Source organism: Taudactylus pleione, unplaced genomic scaffold (genome assembly GCF_031769625.1).
Source record: "Taudactylus pleione unplaced genomic scaffold, aTauple2 ptg000211l, whole genome shotgun sequence".
Classification (NCBI taxonomy): Eukaryota; Metazoa; Chordata; class Amphibia; order Anura; family Myobatrachidae; genus Taudactylus; species Taudactylus pleione.
Window position 1 is genome coordinate 5,562,622 of NW_028284613.1, and position 22,379 is coordinate 5,585,000.

The following is a 22,379-nucleotide window of genomic DNA, read 5'->3' on the forward strand; positions in this document are numbered from 1 at the left end:
TCTGGCTTGGGTGTGGGGTTATAGGGAGAGTGGACCCAAGTGCATCCTGGGAGCTAAAAGCTTTAACTGCGTGGTGCCCGGATTTGGTTCCCAACCTATACCCCAAGGTCAACCCTGTAGACCCCTATGGACCCTGAAGTAGAAAGAAGTTAATTTGTCTAGCTCAGGTCCAAACAGCATGTCACCAGTAAATGGAAGCCCTTCCACAGCCTGCTTGGATTCCGCATCCGCCTGCCATGAGTGTAACCACAGGGCTCGACGAGCGGCAACTGCTGAGGCAGAAATCCTGGAGCCTACCTCGCCAATGTCACGTGCAGCTTCTCCCAGGTATACTGCAGATTCCTGTATATGTTCTGCAAGGTTGATGAGCTCCGATCTAGGGGTATTAGACCGTAGGCCAGTGTTGGCTAACCTTGACACTCCAGCTGTTATGGAACTACATAACCCAGCATGCACTGCTACAGTTTTGCTATTAGGGCATGCTGGGATATATAGTTCCACAACAGCTGGAGTGTCAAGGTTAGCCAACACTGCCGTAGGCCCTTTGCTAGTTGCTCAGCCCACTTTTCTACCGCCTTGTTGACCCAATAGCCGGCCTAAGTAGGTCACTAGCTGCTATGTAAATGGTTTAAGACCGATTTCAATCTTGCGTTCGGATACTTCCTTCAAGGTCGTAGCGCCTGGTACTGGAAGTGTAGTTTTCTTAGAAAGGAGAGAGACTGAAGAGTCCACCGGCGGCTGATTTTCCCATTTATTCCTATTCTCTAGAGGAAATGGATACAGAGACAGAAAATGGCGCAGAAGATTAAACTTCTGATCTGAAAGCTTCCAGACAGCTGCCATCTGCTCGTCTAATTTTAGGGAGACAGGAGTGGATTTAGGTTTCTTACCGAACAGGTCTGCATCTACTGATTCCTGAACATCTGTATCAGACAAGTTTAGAACCTCACAAACAGCGAGGATCCTTGTGACGGAGGTTCCAGCTCCTAGGAGAAAACCTCCGTCTCAGAGTCCTCGAGCAGGTCACCTCCCTCCTCCTGTAAAGAATTATTCTCATCTAATTCTTCCTCTGACTGGAGAACCAGGGGAAGCCAGTTAATGCTGACCTTTGACCGTCTGGAAGAAGAACTCATCGTCTGAACTCCTCATCTGAAACAAATTAGGAAAAATGTCACTGCTCCCAGTGCAAAACACGCCAATTGAGGAGTGGCAAGGAGAAGGGCGCCGCTTGTATACACAGAGCACCAAGAATGGCTGTCTGTAGGAAGCTCCACCCTCTTCCGACCAAGGATTACGGGCCAGAGCCAATACTATCCTGGCGCTATAATCCCCCACTATAGTAATTGCCAGCGGAGGAAACTCTCGGTCCGGAGACACCTCCAGGTGCCGTAGGCGTGCGGGAACTCTGCTAAGAAGGTAGTAAAAGCCACGGATGTACCGCGCTGCGCTACCAACCTTCCGCTCTCCCACCCCGGCTAGCGGGAGGAGAGAAGTCGATGCCAAACAGTGCAGGTACAGAAGTGCCGCACTGAAACCCATGCTAGTCAGGAGCGGTGTATATACTCACGATCTGCTGCGGCCGGGGTGCTGGGCTTAAGAACATGTGAGGACCGGGACACAACCTGCAATGTTGCTGAGGCGGGCCTCACACAGACTGAGGTCTCACAGGGGGTTCCTTGTTAGCGTACCAGACACTGGCAGCCGTGGCTGTTTCCCCCCCCTCCCGGCGATTCCATCGCAGCAGACAGGCTGTAGCAGAAATCAGCCTACCTGTCCTCATTAATAACATGCATAAAACAAAAGTAAGCAACATAATTTTCAACAGGGCTGGAGACAGCCCACAGTGCTCCGGCTCTTTCGGGCACATTTTGAAAACTGGGGCTGATGGGGAAGGAGTCAGTCACACTTTTACAATTCTTAAAGGGCCAGGCTCTACTTGACCCACATCTATACCCTAGTGTCGTAGCTCCAGTGTCCTCTAGTGGATGAAGGAGAAATTAAGGTAAATGTGATTGCTATACCTTTGTGTCTCTACACAAGTTTTTTTTTTTTTTTTTTTTTTTAATGATTTTACAAAACAATTCAAATACAAAAATACCTATATTTTTCTTTAATTTGGTCCACAGTAAAATTAAATGGCGAGCAAATTTTGTACCATGACACACCAATAACTTCTGAATTATGCCCCTTTCACATCTCCAAAATAACCCAGGTTTCTGCATTGCTGAGGCGGCTCAACCCGGGTCGAGGTGCAGTCTAAAAGCACCACTTTGGTATAACCCGGCATTTCAAACAGGGTTATAAGCAGTGTTAAGCTGCGTACACGCAGCGATATTTTGGACGACGGAACAACAACGATATCGTTAAGTCGTCCAAAATATCGTTCAGTTTATGCCCCAAAACGATGAACGATAACCACCAATGCGCTCTCCCGCTGGTCGTTGCCATTCATCGCCTGAACCTGCTGTCCAACCTGATATTGTCAGGTTGTAGCATGTTCAGGGATGAGGGAGGGAGCCCGGCACTGAACGATATTGTTCTTGGTATCGTTCAGTGTCGTTAACAACACTGAGCACATCCCTGCCGGGGACAAACGGGACGATGCCGCTCATGGAGCGAATCATCCCGTGTGTATGCAGCTTTAAACATGGGTCGGACGGGTCTATGTGCACTTAAGTGTCTGACCCAGGTTATTCAACCTGGGACTCAGGGAAAAGTGCCGATTGGCTGCTTTTTGTATGCCTTGATAATGTCAGCATCCTGAGCCCTGCTGGCACACTACAAAAGTGAAAATGAGCGCTCAGATTTTCAGCACCATGGGAAATCGGAGTCCTGATGAGGTGAAGAAGCTTCTGAGAATTAGGGGTGAGGCAAAGATTGTCAGACAGCTGACATGAACTCTGTTATATATAAAAATATAGCACAATTTCTGCAGACCTCAGGCTTCCACAGGACTCAGCAGCAGGTAATAAATTAAAATCACTTAAGGTGTCCAACACCCCTTTTTTTGTTCCATTCTGACAGCTCATCTTTCTGAGCCTAAGAGCTGTATTCAATTTGAGCGGACCCGCAATACTTTTCCGCCTCCCGGACTTTTCGCCTACTTCGCCTGTTTTGCAGGCGGAAAAGTATCGCGCGCGTGCCCGCGTATCCCCATATTCAATTTGAAAGTACGCGAAAACGGAACCCAGCGAAACTTAAACAAGCGGATGGTCATGTCAGATTTGGGGAAATCAGCCTGACACCCCCAAAAGATGCTCTGACATGGGGGTTAGCTATGGTTATCCCCGATTTGGCTTGCTGAAGGTATTTGGTGTTTTTAAACGGGCTCAATAGCTGCTAAATAGCGTTTCTGTATAAGTGGTGCAGAATAGTATTCAGGTGTTTTGTTTTTGCAGAAAATAACTTATCCCAGCAAGTTTGTGGTACTTGAAAATAACTATCAACTTTTAAATATAAAAGTAAGTTTAAAAAAATCGTGAAGAATCCACCTGCTGCAAGCCCCGGCAATGAAAACACCTGGGGCATACTTGGGGTACCAGAGTCAAGTTCGCTAGTTTTTAACTTTGACCCCCAACATTTTTTTTCACCTCAAATTGAAAGTGATTTTTTTGGTGTGTTAAGTTTTTTTTTTTTTTTTTTGATGCAGTTTACCTTTGGGGGACTGTCTGAAGGCTGCACGGGGGTTCCCACAACGTTGCACCCGAAAACCCCAATTCTGCACTTTTTTCCACCTGCTATTCATAGGCGAAACTTTTTCGCCTATTACATTGCATTGACTTTCCGCCTAGGCGGAAAGTCTTTCAAATTGAATACAGCGATACTTTTTTGCCTGCGAAATGACGTAATGATTCTGGCTATTCGCTCCAAATTGAATACGGGCCTAAAAGTCCACTTAAAATGACATCCGTGGAGTTTTGGAAGAGGGCCAACCCGGGTCGAAAGTGCAGTGTGAAAGGGTTTGACCCGGGTTCAATATCCCTGGTCGGACCAGGGTTTGAGATGTAAAAGGGGCATAAAACAGCTAGCCTAATGCCCTTACCAGTAATATTGGATTTGCATGCATAAACAAACACGTACCATAAATGAACCTAAATATTATCATAATTTTATCCAACATCTTCTCCAGCTCTTCATCTGTAGCTTCTTTGTTCCCAGTTCGAAGTTTTGAATCCACATATTTGGCTGCAGTTATAAAATATAAAAAAGCAAAATGACAATGTGTAAAGAACTGTAACATGCAAAACTATTGAAAATTAAAATAAATAACAGTTTGGCTGCCCAGTAATTTGAGACCAAAAATTAAATAAAACCTTTAATAGGTTATGAAAGTGTAATTTACGACAATGATATGAGATATGGTAAGAACTTACCTTTGTTATCTCTATTTCTACGAAGTCCATAGGGTTCCACAGGATACCTTGGGGTACAGGTGATGACGTCAGGCACCATAGAGTTAAGTTTTCAGCCTCCCAGGATGCACTAGGGTCCCCCTCCTATACCCCGCCCCTGAGCCAAGGCATCTCAGTTACGTACCAAGACATAGGCCGGAGGAGAAGGAAGAGAGAAAAAAAAAAAAAGATCTGGACACACACAAGAATCACATTCTCACCAGAGGGAGACGGAAAAACCGGTGACCAGAGTAAAGCCCATCTGCAGCACAGGTGCGACAGGGCGGGAGTCCTGTGGAACCCTATGGACTTCGTAGAAATAGAGATAACAAAGGTAAGTTCTTACCATATCTCATTTTCTACATCAGGGTCCATAGGGTATCCACAGGATACCTTGGGGATGTCCCAAAGCAGTATCCTTCAAGGGTGGGGACGCTCCTGTGCTGAAAGGAGAATCCGCCACCTGAAGGAAGCATCCTGAGAGGCAAAGGTGTCAAACGCGCAATACCTCACAAAAGGTATGGACAGAGGACCACGTGGCAGCCTTGCAGATCTGGACTGCCGAGGCACCACGTCGAGCTGCCCACGAAGGACCCACAGACCTAGTGGAATGAGCCCTCACAGAGGATGGAACCGGCAGGCCTTCATGAAGATAAGCTTCTGAAATTGCCATTAGGATCCAACCTGCCAAAGTTTGCTTTGAAGCAGGCCAACCCTTTTTACGGAAGCCATAGAGGACAAACAAGGCATCCGACTTCCTAAACGAAGAAGTGCGGTCAACATAAATCCTTAAGGCCCGCACAACGTCCAAAGTGGCCTCACCCACGGAAAGGTCAGGTGAGTTAAAAGCCGGCACAACGATTTCCTCGTTGATATGAAAACAGGAGACAACTTTAGGAAGAAAATCAGGACGAGTGCGCAGCACTTCCCTTTTCCCATGAAAAATCAAGAAAGGGGGTCTACAAGAGAGCCCCTAAATCAGAAACACGTCTTGCCAGAAGCAATGCCTAGAAGGAAAATTGTTTTAGCTGTAAGCCATTTAAGATCCACTGAGTCCAGTGGTTCAAACGGCGGTCCCTGGAGAGCACTCAGGACCACAGCTAAATCCCAAGGCGCCACCGGTGGAACAAATGGAGGCTGAATTCGAAGAACACCTTGCATAAAGGTGCGCACATCAGGGATTGTAGCAATCCTACAATGGAACCAGACAGACAGGGCAGATACCTGCACCTTCAAAGAAGCAAGGCGAAGCCCATGGTCTAGTCCCGCCTGTAGGAAGGCTAGCACTCTAGACAGATGGAACTCCCGAGGTGCATAACCTCTCGGTCGGCACCACTGGAAGAACGTGTGCCACACACACAATGGTATATTCTTGCAGAAGACGGTTTCCGAGCTCTTAGCATAGTTCGTACTACAGAGCTGGAAAAACCCCTGGACCTTAACATGGCCGTCTCAACAGCCACGCCGTCAAAGACAGCCGAGTCAGGTCCGGGTGAAGAAAGGACCCTGTGACAGTAGGTCCGGTCGTAGCGGCAACCGCAGAGGAATGTCCATGGACAGACCCTGAAGGTCTGAGAACCAGTGCCGTCTGGGCCACGTGGGAGCTATCAACAGGAGCGTCCTTCCTTCCTGTTTGAATTTCCGGATTACCCGTGGAAGAAGGGAAAACTGAGGAAAGAGATAAGCAAACCGGAACATCCACTGGACGGACAGAGCATCCACCAGAGACGCCTTTTCGTCTCTTGTGCGAGACCCGTACACCGGCAACTTGTTGTTGTGCCGTGACGCCATGAGGTCGATCTCTGGAAGACCCCACCTGTCCACCAGAAGTTGAAAGACGTCCTGGTGCAGAGACCACTCCCCCGGATGAACGTCCTGCCGACTGAGAAAGTCGGCCTCCCAGTTGAGGGCTCCCGGGATGAATACTGCTGATATGCTCGGGAGATTGCGCTCCGCCCAGATCAGGATGCGGGACACCTCTACGAGTGCCGCCTGACTTCGGGTTCCTCCTTGCCAATTTATGTAGGCCACGGTGGTGGCGTTGTCCGACTGGACCTGCACGGGATGACCCTGGAGAACCCGATGTGCCTGCTGGAGAGCACTGAAAACGGCGCAGAGTTCCAAGATGTTTATTGGAAGCTCCTTTTCCGCCTGAGTCCATCTGCCCTGGAACAAGTGTGGACCCGTGACCGCTCCCCAGCCCCGAAGACTGGCGTCCGTTGTCAATCGGACCCAGTTCGCCACCCAAAACAGACGACCCTTGTTGAGATGGGTCCTCTGCAACCACCAGGCAAGGGACAGGCGAACCTCCGGAGTGAGCACCATCATCTGGGATTTGAGACTCTGAGGCAGTCCATTCCATTTGGACAGGATCAATTGCTGCAGAGGTCTGGAGTGAAACTGGGCATATTCCACCATGTCGAATACTGACACCATGGAGCCCAGTAACCTCATTGCCGAGTAAAGAGACACACGGCGACTCTGCAGACAACTGCAAGGCAGAGATCTTTTCCCCCGTCACAAAGATCCTTTGCCGACTGTAGTCCAATAAGGCTCCGAGGTGCAGAATCCTCTGAGACGGGATCAGGGTGGACTTTTGCCAGTTTATCAACCAGCTGTGTCGTTGCAGTACTGCAATCGTCAGATCCAAATGGTGTAGAAGGAGCCCCGGAGATCCTGCTACCAACAGAAGGTAGTCTAGGTACGGCAACATGCGGACTCCCTGCAGCCGCAGGGAAGCCGCCATGACCGCCATAACCTTGGTGAACACACGTGGTGCTGTCGCCAGGCCAAAAGGTAACGCCCGGAACTGGAAGTGATCGTTGCGGATTGCAAACCTGAGGAACTGTTGATGGCGCGAAAGAATAGGGACATGCAGGTAAGCGTCCAGTATGTCCAACGACACCATGTAATCCCCAGGTTCCAGCGCCAGAGGGGGACAGCAGGTCTCCATCCGAAACCTCGGCAGCCGCAAGGACTTGAGTGCTTTGAGGTTGAGGATCGGACGGTACGACCCATTGGGTTTCTGCACCAAAAACAGATTGGAATAGAAACCCAGGCCCCTCTGGGAGAAAGGAACAGGCACTATAACTCCAGCCTGGAGCATAGTGTGCAAAACCTTCCGCAGTTCCGTGGATTTGTTCCGGTCTGATGGAAGACCCGTGGTGAAGAATCGGGATGGAGGCCTGTGCCGAAAGGAGAGGGCATACCCGTGAGAAACCACCTCGTGAACCCAACTGTCTGTCGTGGTTACCGAAAAAAACTGGGCGAACCGTAGTAGGCGGCCTCCCACTTTGGGATCCCCCAAAGGGAGGCCCAGACCGCCAGGCCACAGGCTTGTCATCGGACTTAGGGGCCGTACGTCTGGTACTCCAGGCCTGCTTCCGAGGCTTGGCCAATTTCTTGGGGCCAGCCTGTCGGGGAAAGGACTGTGCTTTAGGCCTACCCTGGGCCCTGTAAGGCCGAAAGGACGACGTACCTGAACTGGAAGGAACTGCAGCAGACGGGAGACATGCCGAATTGGCTGCCGCCAGCGTGGCTACAATTTTGTCCAGATCCGGACCAAAATAGGACTTCTCCATTAAAAGGCAAAGCTTCCAAGCCCTTTTTGGAATCAGCGTCCGCCTTCCAAGATCGCAACCATAAGGTGCGACGAGCCGCCACAGCTGCCGAAGAAATCCGAGAAGTCAGGGTACTGAGATCTAAAGCTGCTTCATTAATGTAAGTGGCCGAATCCCGGAGATTGCCTATCAACTCGGTCTGTTCAGCCGAACAGTCGGAATCGAAATACGCCTCCAAACTATCTCCATAGCTCTGGCTACCCAACAAATGGCCATAGCCGGCCTGGCTGACCCCCCCCCCCCGCGAGGGAATAAACGGACTTTAGGCAGATCTCCATCTTACGGTCCGTGGCATACTTCAAGGAGGACATGGAGGGCATGGGCAACGTGGCACTTCGGACCAGGCACGTCACATGGGAATCATCCTGTGGCGGGGATTCCCACTTAGAAAAATAATTGTCCGCAAACGGATAAGCCACTGCTAAACGTCTTTGAGGCTGATACAGTTTGCCAGGATGTTTCCACGCCTCCTCTAAGTGGTCCACCAATTGACCCGAAAGAGGAAACACTGTGGAGTCACCCTTAATATCCTTGAAAAAGGCATATTTGGATTTTGATACCGGAGGTTCATCATCCTCAATAACTAAAGCTGTGCGGACTGCACGAATAAGGCCAGGAATATAAACCTTAGACTTAGCGTCCGACTCTTTAGTACGGGGAGGTTCTTGGTCCGGAAGATCCAGAATCTCCCCATCATCGGTTGTCCCGTCGTCATCCTCATAAGGAGTGGACAGAGACGCCACCGGCCGCTTGTAAGGCCGCAATACAGACTCCCCTTGTAACACGTCCGACAAATGCTGTACAGAACTTGTCAGAGAATTAACCCACGCAGGCTCCTGAGAGACCTGAGGAGGGGAAATAGGGAGACTGTGGGGTACCATCAGTTGTCTCGGGAACTCCTGCATGGGTGACGACACCACTGACTGCTGGGACAAACCCATCTGAGAGAACGCAGGTTGCGGAGCTAACTGGCCCACTAGGGTTGTAAGCGCTTAGCGAAACAAGCCCAGGGCGGTTCCTGTACCGGAGTCGTGACAGTAATTGGCCGCACCAATAAAAAACACTGCCGGCATAGCCCCTCCGCGCTACCCTCCCTCTCCGCTATAGGTACCTTACACGTAGTACACAGAAGCTGGAGAGGAATATCACTCTCAGACATGATGGCAAGTATGTGACCCCTCTCATTGATACACATTTAGTATAGTGGGAGAACCGCCCTGCAATCACCGCACCGCAAGGGCTTTAGCAGAAGAAGAGCAGGGACAGTGAAAAGGCTGACAGTAGAAAGCGAAAGTACAGGCAGCAGACGCTAGCTGCAGTCACATACAATGCAAAGAAATTAATCCCTGCACTATCAGCGCTGATCCTCAACTACGCAGACAGAGTCTGGTAGGACACAGCGCTGCATACACAGACCTGTTCCAACGGAGGAGAGGTATGCCGGGGGACCCAGACCACGATGCCACCGATCAGCAGCGTCCGCCATGCTTTCTGTAAAGATGGCCACCGAGGAGCAGAGAGGAGGCCGGCCTGGGGGAGGAGCGCTGCCACAGGGCCAATCGGCTAGTGCAGAGAGGTTGTGTGCAGCGGGGGAGGCGCTGGCTGAGTACAGGGAAGGCGCGCTCCCCTGGCATGCAATTAACCCCTGGGACGCCGCAACGCTACCGCTCAGCTGCGGTCCGCTGTCCCAGGGGAGTAGTGGAAGCGCAGGTCTGTTACCTGGCTCCACGCTGCAGCCAGTCCCCAGGGTGCCCCCTGCCTGGGGACTCCGGACCATGTTTCAGCAGGGACCCACCGCGGGAGCCCGCTGCTTACCTGCTGTCCCCCTTAAATCCAGCCATGGTCCCAAACATCTGGGGTCACCGCTAGCTGTGACCCCAGATGCCTAACAGCATCCCCGAATCAGTACCGGCGTTCTGGTACCGGCGGGGGTGTAGGGTAGACAGCATGGACGTCAATAATGACTGTCCATGCTGTACTTCCAGATGGGCAGCCACAGCTGCCTTGAAGAAAACTTCAGGGGCTATCCTTAGCCCCCCTCTAAACAGGTGCTCAGACTCCGAGCCGGGCACCAACGAAACAGAGATGCCTTGGCTCGGGGGCGGGGTATAGGAGGGGGACCCTAGTGCATCCTGGGAGGCTGAAAACTTAACTCTATGGTGCCCGATGCCTGACGTCATCACCTAGACCCCAAGGTATCCTGTGGATTCCCTATGGACCCTGATGTAGAAATAGTGCTTATTTGCAGTTGAAGATAATTTGTGTTAATACTACTACTGTAATTTACTGTAAGTAAGACTTAGGTGGTAAAATCTGATGCGAAGAATCCATTTGAGGGGACACTGTTGTACTGTGGCGATAGTGTTTTAGGGTAGGAGTAAAGCAACAATTACAGCTAAAAACAGGTCAAACTGTAACCCCTCCCTTCTATATCCATCCACCAGAACATTTTTAGTTTCTTTCAAAGCCCATAAGTACTGTAGAACTGAAACGAACAACCAATCAAGCTCTATTGCAGCAGTGATGAAAAAATACAAAAATGGCATCTTTAAACATAAAAATTTTCAACTTCTGACATATTGATGGTATGGACGGAGAACCAAACTGCAGCCCTGCACTGCTATGTCAGAGAGGCCCATGCCACGCAGTCCAAGAGACACTCACCGACCTGGTAGAGAGTGTGTTTGACCCAAATGGAATCCTGGACACCTTCCTAAACATATTCCTAGCGAATTGTAGCCTTCATCCATAACTGCTACAAGCATCTGCAAGTGCCATATAAGACCACTAAAAGTAGTCTATTGCAATGATGAAGTCCTCTCGACAAATACGCAATATTCACACCACAATCTGTAAGACTGGTCTCTACCAGATGACTTCTCCAGCCCAAAGGCTGGAATGATGTCCTGATTGAGATGGAGCTGTGGATACTACTTCAGGCTGGACAGATTGACTGTACCTTTAGGATTGTGGCCGGTTTACGCAGGAAAGAGATTACCAACGCCGAAACCTGTGTTTTAAAGGATGTGTGGCGAAACCACGCATCCAGGGCATCCTGCAGAAAAGATCTAAGGGCATGCCAAAATTCAACGTGGAGGAGGGGACCACCTTTTTCCCACAGCAAAGAAAGTACAATTTCACACTCTGGTAAATCTTAGAAGACTCTGGCATGGAGCATCACTGCCTTAGCTTTAACAGTATGGATGTCAAGACCTATTGGAAGAAAGAACCTTGACTTTACAAGATAGTCACTGAAAAGTGGTTCTGCACCCACATACAAAATGTGTGTATATCACGTTTTACTTCGTAGTGATCAGAATGACCTTGCATAGCAGCAATCCATTTTGTGGTTCAGCTGACAGGCCATTAAGTCGACATCTGGCTAACAATCTTTCTCAAGACTTCCAGTGGAGGGACCATTTTCCTGGGTGGATCGCCAGATAACTAAGGAAGCCAGCCTCACAATTATCCACCCCCAGGATGAAGAATGCTGAAATGGCAGGGAGATTACATTCTACCTAGCACATTATCCTGCTCATTTACTGCATGGTTCCCATTTGCTGTTTGGGGACACTGTCCACCAACGCCGAAGACTGGTTTCCAAGAGACCACAGTCCAGTCCCATAAGGGGAAAGGGCTGAGGTTTGTTTTTAGCCATCGCATAAGTGATGACCAGACCTGTTGGGACAAAGTCTAGTTTGCCAGGAGAGGTTGAACCTAGACCACCTCACCAAAATTTGGATCTGGAAGAATCATGAATGGAAGTGAGCACATTGCATCACTTCAAAGAAAGAATAACCATCCACAGCGTTTCATACACTGAAGGAATAATACTAGGAGAGCCATCAGTCTTTAGAGATCATACACATTTTCTCCTGTGGTAGAAATACCCTCTAGCAGCTGGTGATGAACAGTAGAGCCAGGAAGAACATGAGCTTTGCCAGGACTGAAGAGGACTTTGGGTAGTTTGTTACCCAGCTGTTAGATTCCATTCTTGCGCTGAAAGGGCGCAGATGGTTCTGGAAGAGACTGGCAGAACTCATTTGATGTCTCCCAAATACAGAATGTCACACCCTTGACATTAAACAAAGCTGAAAGTACAGTTATCTCTTTGGCCACAGCACTTTAAAATCTTTACCAAACTGGAAGGAAGCACACCGAATTTAAAATTACCTTCCCCACTGTAAACCTGAGAAAGCTGTGGTGGCCTTCCTAAATTGGGATATGAAGGTACGCATCTTTAATGTCAAGCGAAGAGCGGTACTCCCCATGTAAATGAAAATGATCACTGAGCAAAAGCATTGCATCTGGGAGGAGTTTTTCCACTCGTAAGTGAAGATTTAGACCTTTGGAATGCAAGATAAGCCTGCAGGACATTACGGCTTTTAGATCAGGAACAGATGCAAAACAGTAGCCACTGCAGAGTTGTTCTTCCAGAATAGGGTCAATCACCCATATGAACGGAGTGTCTGGACTCCCTTCATAAAAGGGCTAATAATTTGATTCTCAGAACCAGAGTTTCACAAAATCTTCTAAGTAGAAGTCCCGTGAGGTACAGAGTTCATCTTGACCATTGTACAGTTTATCCACATGCCCAAAGAGGATATGATCTAGTGTTCCCTCTAGCTCCGGCGGGAGGCAGGGCGCCGGAGCTAGAGAGGGCATGTCCGTGCGTGCCGAGAAGGGGGCGTGGTCATCGAAAAGGGGGCGTGTCTATAATGGTTTTTGTTTAATTTGAATTATTTTCAACATAGTAGATTAATACTGAAGACATCAAAACTATGAAAATACATATGGAATTAAGTTGTAAACAAACAAAAAAAAAAAAAAAAAAGTGTTAAACAAATCAAAAACAGGATTTTGGTACTTACCGATAAATCCCTTTCTCCGATTCCACAGGGGACACTGGAGTTCAAGACAGTGGGGTATAGACGGTGGTAGAGTAGAGCCTGGCACTTTAAATAATTTAGAAGTGTGACTGGCTCCTCCCCCTCTATGCCCCATCAGCCCCAGTTTAAGAACTGAGCCCGAGAGGAGACGGAGGACAACAGGAAAATGAGGAGAAGGAGAAGACCACAGAACGGAACAATACCGACTGAAGGAAAACAGAGGAAACCACTGCAGGGAACACATGCAGTCACACAACTATATAAAGACCCACAACAGGCAGGTACGCCGCGCCGGGCGGGCGTCCAGTGTCCCCTGTGGAATCGGAGAAAGGGATTTATCGGTAAGTACCAAAATCCTGTTTTCTCCTTCATCCACTAGGGGACACTGGAGTTCAAGACAGTGGGGACGTCCCAAAGCCAACCTCCCGGGTGGGAAGCGCGGAGAACATGCCGACCCTTCGGCCAACCGAACAGGGACCGCATAGAACCGGAGGTTCAACGGAAGGCAAGAGCTGAGAATCAAGTGTCGTGAGCCAGGAGACAAACAGAACTCCGTGCGGAACAGACACAGAATACCACAACGTACAGTAGTCGAATGGAATAAGCGGCTAGCGAGAAAACACCCTCAGATGAGAAGCATCAGAACACTGTAAACTCAGCTGAAAACAGACCAAGCCAGACTGTTGGGAGAAGAGAACTCCTACCCGAATCCATAGGAGAAGGGCAGTAACCCGAGAAGAAACCTCGAGGAAACCGTACCAGAGTCGGAAACAGGAAGCTGCCACATTTTGCAGATAGCAGAATACCAGCACTGCTGGACATAACTCATACAGATAGAAGTATAACGATACCAATCTACAAAAACAGAGAGTCCACAGACTCCTCACAAAGAGTATACAGGGAGGTAAAAGTCAAGGCCGCACAGTCGCCCTGAACCCTTCTGGAAGTCCAAGTACTACAAAGTTGTTAACCAGCGGAAGGATGAGACCATAGAAATCTCCAAAGAGTGGAGATCACCCTGGGCATGAGGCGGCTTCGAGAGGATTGAGATTACAATACCTTTCAGAGGGTCAGACCGCAGTACAACCAATGCTGAGAACAGGAATAAACCAGCAACTGAAACCCTGACGCTAAAGAGAAAACAACGTACAACTTCCAACATGATCGAAGTGCATAGGCAGTAGTAACTGCTGGCCTGAACATAGCATGAGAAAAACCAGGAAGATAATAGTCAGATACCTGTCAGTATGATAAAAATATCAACAGCTACTGAACAGGAAACCCACCAGGCCCCCTGAGTGGAACATAGTGACTGTCACACTTCTATGTAAAGATGTGCAGTAGCCCAGAGATGTGCTTTGGTCCATAACGCCAACAGATTCTAGTAGAATTGGTTCTCAATGTTGTAACTATGCACCCACACTCCAGGAAAATTCTAAAGTGTAGAGCCAACTGATTAAAAGAGCGGATGGCTGCTAGGAGGCAGTAAGGGAGAAGAACTCTATGTATGTCAGTTTACATGAAATAGGAGCCTCTACCGAGGCATTAGTGGGTAAGCTCTCACCTGTGAGCAACCAGAAGCCCTCTGGCCGAAATGTAGAATGTCACTGACCTGTTCTATCGCAAAGCAACCCGCCACATTAGGAATAGAGAGTAGCTTCAGTGGGCTAAGACCAATGGCCTACAGCACATACTTCAGTCTGGAGATGTGCAGTAGAAACTACTGTGGAAACTAGCAAAATGTTAGTGGAGACAAGAAGGTCGTAAAACAGGACTCTATACCTGAGCCTGTTCCATTAGAGACGTGTATCTGTAGATTATACTTATACCCCAAAAACGGTCTGCTAGTTTAAGTATCCTTACACAAATATTTACAATGTGTATTATGCCCACCAATCTAATATAACCCAGGTCTGTCCCTGCCTAAATCGGTAGGTGGCCCTAGGCCTTCAAGATATGAATTGTACCTAAGGGCCCTTTAGACTCATTCTATTGAGATATGCGACAATAATATGGAGTACCGGAATCGATACTGAGAAGGGTACCTGTACTTAGACATAGAACTCTTTAGTTATCCCAAGCAAAGAAGGGAGATAGCAGTAGTGATAACCCCAGTAGGGTTAAACAGAAAACAGGTTTTTGTTTCCCAATTATTAGGAAATATACATACAAAGAATGGGCGTCTTACAAGCTTGCTACCAAGTGCATCACTGTAATGATAATAGGTCCCCCGAAACGGGGCGCCATAGATATAGACTGACATGAACCGAGCTATATAAGTATATATCCTTATATACATGTGACATGTCTAGGGTCCATGCTAGAAGCAATGCCTTAGGGAATTGTGACTATCACTATGTAAGCTGCAGCACATGACCTTAGATTATAGAGCCACCATATAATAGTATGGATATAGCCTACAGCTTCTGGTAATCCCAGGCGGCTTCCCATGCGTGGTATAGGTAACCTAATGCTTGTGGAAGTATAGGCCTCCTACACATATACATGTATATACACACACAACCCAATCCCCCGGGAGAGATCGTGTTAAGCGGAGTTATTGTACCAACTACCGCATCAGGAGTCCAGCCTCCAATCGCAGCCTTCTATCAATATGCTAGGTATCAGACATAAAACTGATAAGAACAGATCCTACCCCTGCTCTTATGGTAAGGATAAGAAGCGATATCCATATATGCATACGCATACCTACATACAAATTTAGTAGGTGACGATAATATTGTAAAACTAGAACATGAGCAAAAATTAAAGCCATGGAAGGAACTCCAAGGACAAATTTCACTCCAGCATGTATATGTTTCTACTGCAGGGCTAGTATAAAATACAATATACAATATACATTATATATATATATATATATATATATATATATATATATATATATATATATATATATATATATATATATATATATACACACATATATATACATATACACACACACACACATATATATATACATACCATACCCGTGGCTTACCCCCCCGCAGGGGGACTGCTCATGTACCGCGTGTGGCCGTCACTCAGCTACTGCGCAGGGACAGGATATGGTAGCTGCGTGCTGTCCCAGACTGGTTTCGATCCTGGGACCCTTCTGTTACAGGTGTACTCGCCTTAGCAGGTGAGCCCTTTTAGTGCCAGATTAACCCATTTTTCGAAGTGGGAATCAAAAAGACTACCTCAGTGCTGTGAGGCAGTAATGCCAACAACTACACTAGCCGCACGTTACTAACCTCTTCCTGTATGTGCTGCCGAAGGGAACACATGAGATATAAATAGATGCACATATGCATACCTTCTAAGGTAAGCACAGAAAAATGGTGAAAGGTTTTAAGACCAGCCTATAATGTAGTATATGTGCTGCCACATATATGCATGGGAAGTCTCTTTAAGGCGAGCCCATGTGAGGCATAAGCATGGGGATGGGACGCCAAAGTGTGCTAACCCTGGGTGAAGGGTATGCTATAACCATAAGGTCTGGCAGCAGCACCAGAACAGTAGAGCTAGTACACCATGAGGCTATGATACTTCACAGGCTGAGATATCAAGCCATTAGATTAAGCTAGGCGCCCTTTGTTATAGAACGAAGGGAAGCCTGCCAAGCGGCGCTGCATTGGCGGGACTGTCTCGCCAACCCCTCGCTTCTAGCTGTGATGCATCGACTGAACTGGCCTCTTTCAGAACCGCCTAACGTGGTGTTATGTGCAAAAGGGAATTGGGCTAGTGCCCATACAGCTAGCAACCAGCTATCCACTGTAGCTAGCACTAAACTCCTATTATACAAGGACAGGGCCTCCCCTACCTTTTGCGCTGAAGCACTCCCAGTGTGGTAGGCGTAAGAGACCCACGCTAAAGCACTCCCTGCTGCAGGTAGTGCACTGAGCTATACTGCTTGTGTGCAGGCAGTAACTACAGTCCTTAAAAGGGAAGCAGGGGGGCTGTTTTTTCATGAATACCGCGCTGTGCGTGTGCAAACTGCTACACTCCAGTTAGCACAGCGCTGCTAGCCCCCTTAATAGTATAAAGCGGTGATGCTGTCCTGCTGTGACAGGAGTGTGATGGTCATACAGCGCTGCATCGGGGAGCCGCATTGTGCTGGTATAACGTAAGGCTATTAGCCCTATGTTATAGCTAACAGGGAAGCCTGCTCAGCCCAGCCAGGAGCTGCAGGACGCGGCATCTCCTCCTGAGATTTAGATGAGGAGCGTTGCTAATTCTTAAGATGAGCCTAAGCAAAGACAGTGCTGCCTGCACCGGGAGAACATACAAACTCCACACAGCAAGAGCCGTGGAGAGATCCGAGCCCTGCGCTGATACTTATTTGTAGCTAGCACTATAAAAGCACTCCCTCCTACTTCTACTTTTGTGCTAGCAGCACTCCCAGCGTGGGAGGGGGAGGGAGTCGCATTAATTAACCCTGTTGCAGGAGTTAGGAGGCAGCCGCGTTCATTCAGGCGCTGGTCTGCACTGCACTGCATCTTTAACCAGCGGTAGGCAGTGGTGGCTGCCCCGCTGGTTGGGCTGTTGCGTGCCCGCAATTAGGGCCGCGAAGGGGGCGTGGCTTTGCCCCGAGTGCGGCCGCCATTTTAATACTGGGGGGCTGCTGCTGCCTGCTTTAGACGCGGCAGGATGCCCTCCCAGATACCTCTGAGGTCCCTTCACGGGGGGACTAATGCCGAGTATGTCTGCGCAGCAGCGCTAACGGACCGGCAGACCGCGCTGCTCTCAGATGAGGGCTTAGAGCACGAGCCCGACTACAGATGGCGCGGCTATTATGTATGACGCGCCCTTCCCTAAAATACCGGCTATCAGTGTGTGCGCGCGCGTGCACTGTAAGGCTCGCCTCTGCCCACTTACTAAGAAAAAGTGGGCTGGGCGTAATGTAGGGAAGACAACCTTCCTCCCGGCCCTTCTGAGCGGGGTACGGGAGCATCAGCAGACACATTTATAAGGCTGGGCCCTTGTTCTCAATAAGGGAAGCCTCTATACGCGGGTACTCCTACACCAAGGATCGCGCTGCTTGTCAGCGCTGCCTCATGTAGAGGGACTCGTCCTGAAGCCCGCCATTACACTACCAATGGCAGATGGCAGGACCTCGCCTGTGCTACACTATTTAGTGAGCAGCGGTGCGGCGAGCGTTTCTACTCCCATATAGAGAAGGGAGGAACAGGCGTCACAGTGACAGTCACGGAATCACTGCCGCTTAACACGCACTTGCAGGGGCCCGCGCTCCATCCCCTCGTTAATAGGAGGGGGATGGCTAGGTATAAGCCAGAGACCCGGGCGCTGACTGTCGAGTGCAGCGGCAGGTCTCGTCAGCAGCTACCACTTTCACTGGCAGGGGGAAGGAGCCGTGTGTGACAGCCATGCAGTGTGCGCTGTCCCTGAGCCCAGCGTTTTGGCCCACCACTCCAGCTAGTCAGGAGTAGTGGGATATACTTACGGACTGCTGCGGCCGGGTTGCTGGGCAGGGGGGCAAATGAGGAAACCCGGACACGAACCAGTTTCAGTTGTGGCGGTCCTCATGGAGTCCGATGACTCTGTTTAAAGTCCCCCCTCAGGGTCACCGGACACAGACTGCAGTAGCCGTGTGGTGCCCTCCCGGCGGCTCCCACGTAGCAGGCAGACTGCCACAGTAAGCAGCCTGCCTGTCCTCAGCTTGTTAAATAAAAAAAAATAAAAATTAAAAATTATATGAGAAAGGCTGGAGACAGCCTCATGTGCGACCGGCTCTCTCGGGCACATTCTAAAAACTGGGGCTGATGGGGCATAGAGGGGGAGGAGCCAGTCACACTTCTAAATTATTTAAAGTGCCAGGCTCTACTCTACCACCGTCTATACCCCACTGTCTTGAACTCCAGTGTCCCCTAGTGGATGAAGGAGAAATATGTTTTATATTTTAGATTCCTCAAAGTGGCCCCCTTTTGCTTTGATGACAGCTTTGCACACTCTTGGCATTCTCTCAATCAGCTTCAGTGTCCAAACTTTTGACTGGTACTGTAGATGGTGGTCCACTAAGACAGGAGACTCTGGGCAGGATCCAGTTATGCAAAAAGCTTGTCTACTGGTCTTGATGATTGGTGTTTGCCTGTCCATGCCTGCCTTTTCACCATGGAGGAGGTGCCCTGGCTCTTAAGAAAGGAACCCCTCCTCATGCCAGAGTGTCAAAATGGACCAAAACCCTTTGGACTTGGGCGTATTCACAGATAAAAAACAGTGGCTTATACTCACCCATAAAGCAGTTTCTTCGAGATACTCCATGGCAGCCATTACTATGGGTTAGCAACCTGGCTTACATAGGCTAACTCATCTTTCACTTTTTTGTCTTTTTGAGTGTCTCTCCTTACTTGCTTCCTGAGAAAAGAATTTGGGGAAAGGGGTGGGGGGGGTAGGAGGGTAATCTATAGACTACCATGGAGTATCCTGGATAAACAGTATTATTGGTGAGAATACTACAATATTTTTCTCTTCACTCCTCCATGGCATCCATTATTATGGGATGTCCCCAAGCAGAGTACAGGGAGGGTTAATAAGTATAGACTTCAAAGTATGTGCATTCGCAAGTGAAATGTATTTAATTGCTGCTTGAACACTACTTACAAAGTGGGCGCCAGAAACATTTAAATTTTAAAAGCATAGTGACTTTTAAACATATGTATGGAGGACCAAGTAGCTGCTCTGCAGATGTCCTTCCCCTGACTTGTGAGCCTTCTTAGCCCATGAGGTAGACATTGCCCTTGTCGAGGCTGCCTTAAGAACTTCAGTTATCGGCTGAGAAAAAGTCTGCTATAACATTTTCTCTGCCAGACACATGGAGAGCTAAGAGAACTTAAGTACTTTTCTGGCTATACCATAATCTTCATTACTTCACCAATCAGTCTCAGGGACTCTTGGTACCACCTTGGTGATTCATATAGGCTACTACCTCCACATTGTCTGAGAACAATTTTAGGTGAGACACTTTTGGATGATCCTGAATAGGACTTATTGCTTTGCACACTGTTCTCATCTCTCACTGAGTTGAGAACAATTTATTTTGTGGGCTCCACCAACCTTGCACTGCATGCTGCCACAGATGTGCCCCCTCCCCCATCCTACTGAACTTCTCATGTTAATATCAGGTATCGTGGCTGTGATAGTGATGCTGACCCATTTTTTTTTATTTTATATTTCTCCACCAAGCAAGAGACGGTTTTCAGCGACTATACTTTAGTATATTCCACTGCATCCTACTCATTTGCCATCTTGCCCATGAAACTAGGTCTATAGTTTAGGACAACATGCCCAGAAGACAAAGTCCTGTGCAAAGTTGGATCTTGCCTCAAACATGAACGAACGTAGATAACCCCTGAATATTTCTACATATCTCCTCAGAGTGTAATTCGGTATCATAGAGTATCTACCTGTACACCTATATTATCTGCTGCATTTGTATTAGTTGGCTTTTCTCTCAATTTATAAACCTGCCATGCACTGTAGAATGTCATGGCTCAGGTTAACCTGTCTCATAACATCTCTTAATTTTGATTTGCCCAAAACCAGACTGGTATTTCTTGCTTTTTTAGTTGAGCCATGCTTGAGAGTCACAAGAAACCTTACGAATGTTCTCTGTGAGTAATCGGAAATGCATTCGGTATGATTCAAATACCGGCAACGTCAGCCCGACAGAGGAGGAAATCCAGATCGTCCTAAAGGGAAGTATAAACTAAACTAATTCTACCCCCTAACCCTCCTAACCTAACCCCCCCTTCCCCACCGCCTAAACCAAAGTCCCCTGGGGGGACTTAACCCTCCCTCCCCCTAGACTAACCCTAGCCTCCTGGAGGGGGGGGGCGCCTAACCCTAAGTCCCACCCGGGTGCCCCTAACCTAACCCAATCCCCCCTACCCCCCCAGGCGCGGTTGTCCGTGCCAGGCATTCACTTCGATCGGGATGCCGGGCGCCGGTCTCCCGGTTTCGGTAAAATGACAGGCATCTAGATTTACACGCCTGTCATTTAACCCTCACCGGGATTAAGTAGTTGGGAAGCTGGCTGTCGGCATTGCGACGGCCGGCTTCCTGAACGTATACCATTGGAAATAGTCGCCTACTGTAGGCCACAAAAAATTGTAGGCAAGCCCTCATGTTGCCAGTTGGCTGAAAAGTTAAAAGTAGGCATCTTTCAGATCTACTGAGGCTATAAAGTCTTCTTTTATTATGCCTGCTAAAATGGTTTTCAGCGTTTCCATGCAAAATTTTACTAGTACAAATATACTTAGTTCCCTCAGATCGAGTATTGCTAAGAAATCCCCTGATGTTTCTTTACCAGAAACAGACATGAATAGAATCCACTTCCTCTCTCTGCAGGAGGTACTGGCTTTACTAACTGCAAAAGTTTTCTTAAATGGTCTTCTAGAGCAGCAACTGCCACCTCTGTAGTAGGAGTGACTGACAACACAAACTTGTTCATCTTGGCAACTTTTCTAGTTCTATCTGGTACCCATTGAGTACCACCCCAAGTACCCATCTGTCCAGAACAGAGCAACTCCATCTTTTGGTGAATTTCAATTTCAGAAGCCTGTCTCCTACTGGTATGGTTGGGAGAGACCAGGCGTAGTCATTGTTGCTTGGGATTGGATCCCCTATAGGTCTGACAAAAGAACTGCCCTGTCATCCCGACGTAATATTTTCTGCTGTACTGCAAACCTGGGCTATAATTTCTGGCTTCTTTTAGCCGTTATCTTGAAGTCGGCACAGGTTATCTATTCTTCTTATCCTGCGTTAGTCTACTAGACCTACCTCCTGACATTTTTTTGCATCATGGATTCAAGTCTGTTATCAAACAAGAACCTCGATAAGGTCATGTCGCCAACCTATTTTTGGCGTGCGTATCTGCTGCACAGCCACAACACTGAAACCAATTTTGGACTACTGCAGGTATGTGCGCTCCCAATACCCATGGTATCCAATTAATAAAAAATAATGGTTGCAGGGTTTTTTGCAGACAAAATCCTGCTGGAAGGGATTTTTTTTTCTTCTCCCACTCAGCCTGCAGACGGCTGTCGAGGCTGTGAGGGAGGCAGGGTTAAGGGTAGTGTTGTGCAGTGTGTGCGGGCAGCAGGAGTCGGGTTAGGGGTAGTGTGTGTGGGCAGCGAAAGCAGGGTTAGGTGTAGAGTAGCGTGTGTGGGGAGCCGGTGCAAAGTTAAGGGTAGTGGAGTGCAGGGTTAGGAGCAGTACCCGTTCTGTGCCCGGCTGGTCCATGGAAGCAGTCTGCGATGCTGTCGAAAAGACAGCGCTGCAGGTGGTGACTAATTAAGCAAATTGGTAACTTCCAATTGCTCATTCAGTCATTAGGGGGTTGTCCAAAGGGGTCCAAAACAAGTGCAGACAATTATTCCTTGAAATATGGATTTCAGGTAAAATTGGACCTACTCTGGAGGTGCTCAAAAAAATAAAAACCCTGCACCCAATTGGACCCC

The 22,379-nt window shown here is 48.5% G+C and overlaps 1 protein-coding gene across 1 annotated transcript in view; it reads right to left on the reverse strand.

Moving 5' to 3' along the window:
- CUL4B (cullin 4B) overlaps positions 1-22,379 on the reverse strand; it is a 74,426-nt gene that overhangs the window by 25,412 nt on the left and 26,635 nt on the right. Inside the window, exon 13 of the mRNA XM_088478205.1 lies at positions 4,081-4,185. Coding sequence (XP_088334331.1) covers positions 4,081-4,185 — 105 coding nt within the window. The remainder of the gene's footprint in view (positions 1-4,080; positions 4,186-22,379) is intronic.